The sequence below is a fragment of the Pangasianodon hypophthalmus genome, chromosome 12 (assembly GCF_027358585.1).
Source record: "Pangasianodon hypophthalmus isolate fPanHyp1 chromosome 12, fPanHyp1.pri, whole genome shotgun sequence".
Lineage (NCBI taxonomy): Eukaryota > Metazoa > Chordata > Actinopteri > Siluriformes > Pangasiidae > Pangasianodon > Pangasianodon hypophthalmus.
In genome coordinates, this window is record NC_069721.1 from 14,618,934 (window position 1) to 14,625,542 (window position 6,609).

At 36.8% G+C, this 6,609-nt stretch overlaps 1 protein-coding gene across 2 annotated transcripts; it reads right to left on the reverse strand.

Annotated features, from left to right (window-relative positions):
* Positions 1–25: 25 nt before the first annotated feature.
* LOC113527368 (cytochrome c oxidase assembly protein COX11, mitochondrial) lies at positions 26–5,681 on the reverse strand. 2 transcript variants are annotated; one of them, XM_026915102.3, is made up of 6 exons: positions 5,530–5,649; positions 4,594–4,646; positions 2,672–3,039; positions 2,379–2,534; positions 2,074–2,199; positions 26–1,260 (listed from the first exon to the last, which is right to left on the reverse strand). In XM_026915102.3, the coding sequence occupies exons 3-6, from the start codon at positions 2,978–2,980 to the stop codon at positions 1,078–1,080; spliced, it is 774 nt and encodes a 257-aa protein (XP_026770903.1). In that variant the 5' UTR covers positions 2,981–3,039; positions 4,594–4,646; positions 5,530–5,649; the 3' UTR covers positions 26–1,077. The 2 variants fall into 2 exon arrangements, with proteins under 2 accessions (XP_026770903.1, XP_026770902.1); XM_026915101.3 differs by lacking the exon at positions 4,594–4,646 and having other exon boundaries at positions 5,530–5,681.
* Positions 5,682–6,609: the final 928 nt, after the last annotated feature.

Below are 6,609 nucleotides of genomic sequence, written 5' to 3' on the forward strand. Positions count from 1 at the left end.
CCAACCAACCGTCAGGATTCAGATGGGGATGCAGATGAATTTTATTCCCTTGATTAAACAAACAAACAAACAAACAAAAACTTGTAAACCTGGCTTTCCCACTGGATTACGTAATTATCACTCAAAATGTCTGTTATCAACATTCTATCATTGACATTTACACTTAGTTGTCTTGGAAATATGAGGCGTGAATATGTCTTTGTGTCAAACAACAACAAAAACAACAACAAAACAAACAAACCAGATGCACTTGAGGTTACAAATTCCTGTTTTCATGAGTTGAGTCTATGAAACATTAATTATTTTCCTCCTCTACTGTCAACAATAAACAACCAACTGGAATTTGGCTTATAAGCAATAAAATAAAATAGTGTCATTGTATATTACAGTCAATTATTAAACAATTAGGTCACATCTACGCTTTGCTTAGCCTATTTACTAAGCTCAGTTTGTAAATAGAAAAGCTGATAAGCTCAGAGGTCTGTATCTGGGCGTGTTATCGCACCTTCATCTCATGTATTTATTTATGTAACAGTTTTATATTGCGCAATGTAGTTTGTTTCAGTCCAGGCTGGCTGATGTGATGTTATGTAAGGAAGGGATGTCTCTAATGTCTATACTTGCATAATCTTTCAAATCATACAACTCACAGTCTCCATATCCTTAAGCGACAGATACATCATATCATATTGCATTATAACCCAACATAAGCCTGTAACATCTTATACATTATACAGTACATACAGATCTCTGGACTAATTTCTCAGCCAATGGCGGCAAAACAGAAACATGTGACCGTTTCGCCATCTAGTGTTCAGAAATCAGTCATCCAATTTACATGAACTTCAGCACTCAGGTGATTTATTGCACTGTAAAGTCATCATCTGCATTACAGCAATTCAATGGTAAATCAAGTGGAGCATCATAAAATTGTCATGGTGCATTAGCTCCAGCCTGAACACAGATGACATACTGAGAAAAATAAAAATTAGAAAATCCTCATTCCATAAACACCACTCTCTTTATGGTTTATAAGAAATGTAAAGTCTCTCAACAAATACAGCATGTGCTGCTGGTTTAACTGTAGCCAGGAAGTGGTAACGTCTGTCCTTCTTTGGCTTCGAAAAAGGTATACGAGAGTGTAATTGTGTCAACGCGAGCCATCCTGGGATCTTCATCAAACTCTGGGTCAATGTAAAAGAAAACAGGCATGTCCACCTCTTCCTGAGGGTTTAACCGCTGTTCTTCAAAGCAGAAGCACTGTATTAGGACAAAAACACTCTGTTTAGTTTAATGTAAGCAATAAAGAGAGGAAATTTGGAAACAACACAAAACATACAGACAGAGGACAGAAAAACAAACCTAGGCTCTTATGAAATGGCTTGAATATGAAACTTTATAACTAACATAATCTTCAGTGGTGTCCAAGATTCATATTGTAATAAATTCTGAGGAGACTTTTTTTAGTTTAAACATCTTTCATCAACATGTTGTTTCCTACATTACCCACAATGCCATTCAACTACCTAATATAGCCCTTGCTTCATCTCTACCTAAAGAGAACGATGCAGCAAACTTCAACTTTCACAGTAATAAGACCGTCAACACCATCCTGCTTGTCATCTCTTGGATCACTACCTAGTTGAGTTGAGTCTTTGCTGTAACTTAGAGCAACAGCTTTGTATTGCTGCAGTGCATTCTGGTACTTTGAGTCCAACATGCTGCCTCTTCTACTTTGACATCATTAAACGTTTTTCTCTTATTAAAAGCTATTGTAAATGCATCACACCATGTCACTCTGTGACGTCAGAGTGGCATACAACTGAAAACCTATTACAGGAATAACAAAAATACAAAACTGACCAACAAATTAGCACCAGATTTGGTAAGCACATCATCACTATTTCACTATAAATATATTTACTGTGTTTTGGGGTGAATTTTTCTTTTAAAGTAGAAAGACGGAAAAAAAATAATAAACCCAAGTCAAACAACACAGCTGTAGTGACAGATTGGAAGTAGTATTTCAACATGTACAGTATCACCAATATTATGTTACATGCTCTACATTACCTGAATCTTGTTAAAGTACTGCCCAGCTTCAAAAGGCACAACGTTGTATGTAGAGATTCCTATCACAGGTTTGTCTGTGGGATTCTGTGCTGTGTAAAATGCCAGTGCAGTTTCTCCTGGCACGACCTGAAAAATCAAGCACTCAAGTCAATCTAGAAGGAAAGGAAGATCGACATGACCAGTCAAATCTACATTTCTGTAGTGAAGGCAATAAACCTGAAAGACAGGCTGACTTTTATATTCATGTTGCTTGCATGAATAACAATTTAAAACATTAAATAATAAGCAATAGTTCATCATCGTACATAGATCTCTGACTGTTGAGGACGAAAGTTCCACTGGATGCTGGCGTGTGTGTCAGCATTGAAGGTGACTTTAATAATGCGGTCCTTAACCGGCTTCATTGTCTCCACTAAATCTGCATCGTGTCCTGCTGTTGCTGTGCCTCCCAGTCCAGATGCCTGAGGTACAAAACAGATCACTACTAAACCATGCACAATCAGTTTTGTTACACAAGTCAATGTTAGACTATATTGATGTTAGCCTAAAAGGCTGAAAAAAGCATCAGTATTAAAGCCATAAGACATCCAGCACTGACCTGGCAGTACAGTCTGTAGAGTGGCACAGCAGCATATGACATGCCGATCATTCCAACCCCAGCTGCTGCAATATACGTCAAGATGGTCTTGTTTTTTTGCTTCCATTCCTCCTGCTGCTTCTGCTTGTGGGTTTTAGCTCCTCGTGTCTGGTTGACGAAGCGCTGAGGGGTTCTCCTGACAAACAGCTGGCTGCTGGAGGTTGCTAGTCCTCTGACATTCAGGCTTTGAACACATTTCTGGGCATTACAAAATGCTTGGTGTATGTAGTGCTTTGCACAGCACGCACGGAGAGCAGCGTACAGTAACATTCTCTCCAAGATCTAGAGGAACTCCTCTTCAGAACAGTACTTTCACCAGGTTGTAGCACCTGAAGCACAAAACAGCATATTGGAATAATATTATGACCTAATTATGAAAAGAGAAAACTGTATTGTGGAATATTTAGAGCTAGCATGTCTTATTACAGTTCATTAAAAGAAAGCTTGATACATTACTGATCATCAAAATTTCATCACTGTGCTTAAAATGTACTAAGATATCAAGTGGGCACTGACTATACCATATAAATGTCTGTACAGTAATTTTATAATAATGTTATGTACCACTATTTAAATGCATGGCTTGCAAAGTGGGGTCAATCTATGAGTCAATCTATGAGCACTACTGATTATTTGTATAGCTGTTATATTAAGCATTATCTTTGGTAGGACTTTATTTGCCCAAAGTGGCAGCTGAATTATGTTCAGGTAAATTTAATCATAATCATAATCGGGTCTGTGAGGGTTATTTAACTTTGGAGTTCTCAAACTGTTTTAGCCAGGGACTCCTTTAATTGTAAAATAAATTCCACAGACCCCTTAACACAAATTTATTTCATAAACATTACTTAAATGTGTAATACAATATTTTGCCTATTTATTAGATCCACTGAGACAACACATTAGATCCAAGTTGACATTATTTATAGGCCTTTTCTGAGTTACTGAGGTTTGGATTAAATCCATTCATTTCAAGTGACCAGTAACAATAATACACACACACACACAAACATACATTTTATATATGTATATCAGGGACGTTTCCTCCGAGGAGGCAAGGGAGGCAGTGTCTCCTCAAAAAACTGGAGAAAATATTCGATATTGCAAAAATAAAACGACGCAAATATTACTAAAAATGACATTAAAAGTATAAAAGTCACTCGTTTTTATAAAGTAACACTGTCCAACAGCGACACCCGCAAATAAAGTTACAGCGGAGGTTTGCATCCCCTCAGCCCATTGACTATAACAGAGACCCCATAACGTGCCGTGGGTTTAGTCGGGGGTCATTGAGAATGAATGGGGGAAAGTCATGTGAGAGGAGGCAATGCCTCCATCGCGCTATAACTGGATATGATCGGTTATGATTGGATGTGATAGGTTATGATTGGATGTGATCGGTTATGATTGGATATGATCGGTTATGATTGGATGTGATCGGTTATGATTGGATGTGATCGGTTATGATTGGATGTGATAGGCTATGATTGGATGTGATCGGTTATGATTGGATGTGATCGGTTATGATTGGATGTGATCGGTTATGATTGGGTGTGATCGGTTATGATTGGATATGATCGGTTATGATTGGATGTGATCGGTTATGATTGGATGTGATCGGTTATGATTGGGTGTGATAGGTTATGATTGGATGTGATCGGTTATGATTGGATGTGATCGGTTATGATTGGATGTGATAGGCTATGATTGGATATGATCGGTTATGATTGGATGTGATCGGTTATGATTGGGTGTGATAGGTTATGATTGGATATGATCGGTTATAATTGGATTGGACGCCTCTTGTTTTCGTGCGAGCTCTCGGCCTGAATGGACAAAATGATGGCGTTACTGACTAATTATAAAGTAAGTAAACAACTCACCCGCTTAGATATCACTGCTTCGTGTCACGTCAAAAATGAAAACTTGAAATGGCCTGAAAACGTGATGACTGTTAGTTTTTAGTGAGCATTCAGCTTGATGAAATGAAAGATATATCTTCGTGTCTGTGTTTGTGTTTACAGAGCTTTTATGACGATGACCCGAAAATAAGTTGACTATTAAAAAGAACACCTGAACATCAGTTCACAAATAAAAAAATATTAGTAACACTTTACAATAAGGTGTCATTTGTTAACATTAGTTAATGTGTTAACTAACATGAACAAACAATGAACATTTATTACAGTATTTATTAATCTTTGTTAACGTTAGTTAATAAAAATACAGTTGTTCATTGTTAGTTCATGTTAGTTCACAGTGCATTAACTAATGTTAACAACGTTTGATTTTAATAATGCATTAGTAAATGTTGAAAATATTAAATAAGATTAATAAATGCTGTACTAGTATTGTTCATTCTTAGTTCATGTTAACTAATGAAACCTTATTGTAAAGTGTTTCCAAAATATTGTTCAAATTGTTACTGCAATAATTGTTACTTTACTTATTATTTTGGAATAAATGTAAAAATGCATAAAAACACTATAAAATGTATAATTAGTATTAAAAATATTAAATAAAATAAAAAAAATAATAATAAAATACAAAATAGAATTATATTTGTTCTCTCTTTTTATGTAACGTTTATATATATATATATACACACACACACACACACACACACACACACAATATCCTTGTATTAAAAACACTGATGTAAGGACATGTAGCTAACCAGATAGCTAGCTAGTTTAACGCATTCATTTTAATCCACTTTATCCACTTCAGTTAACGCAGATAACCTAGCTAATGTACTGTAGAGGAATTATTTAACAGATATAAAATAATAATGTCAGAAAACAACACGAAATTCTTACCTAAACTAAATGACAGCGCCTCTAACAACTTGCTACCTGTATCAGGCAAATTGGTCCCACTGAGTCATTACTCCCCCGAAAACAAAGTGTTGTAGCACTAGTTCCGAGAGACTTCTGCTTCGTCTTCTTCGCTGGATTTATTAGCAGATGTGAACCACTTGAAGATGTGCATCCACACTGCCACCTCGTGTTCTGAAGTGAAATGATACAGCAAGGTTAGATTAAGGCGCTGGGCTGCCACAGAGACTGCACTTCTTCACTTCTCCTGCGTGCATGTGGCACAGATAATACATTTATGTTTAAATGTCTGCTATATGTTTACCAAGAGTGTTTAGAGTTGAATTTAGTTTTATATAACCAAGCTAACTGGGTGACCTATATTTAACCTTTTCAGTTAGCTTTATCAGATTATTGATAACTATTGGAAATACATTTATAGCTATTTTTTTTACACAGCTATAATAGAAATAAATATGTAAAAAAATATTATTCATTCACCTTCATTAACTGCTTTATCGGAGCCAATCCCAGAAAGACTGAGCGCAAGGATGGGACACCAGTTCATCGCAGGGCACCATGTACACCCACATTCACACCTAGGACAATTACACATAACCAATCCACCTATTGACATGTTTTTGGAAGGTGAGAGGAAGACAGAGCACCTGGGGGAAACCCACACAGACACAGAAAGAATGTGCACAGAAGCTCCACACAGACAGTAACCCAAGCTCTGGTTCGAACTGGGGACCTTGGAGCTGTGAAGCAGCAACACTACTGCACCATCATGCTGCTCATACCAGACATAAACAAACTAAAATAAAGAAATGGAAACATCAATTAAAAACGGACAATTAATATAGAAATATGTATGCATATCTGCACCTATTTAGAAGAAGCCTTGTCACCTATACATTACAGCACAGTGGATTTATTTTATTTATTTTTTTTGCATATCCCAGCTTGTTAGGAAGGTGGGGTCAGAGCACATGATACAGCCATGATAGGTTCAGCCATGATACAGCGCCCCTGGAGCAGAGAGTGTTAAGGGCCTTGCACAAGGGCCCAATAGTGGCAGCT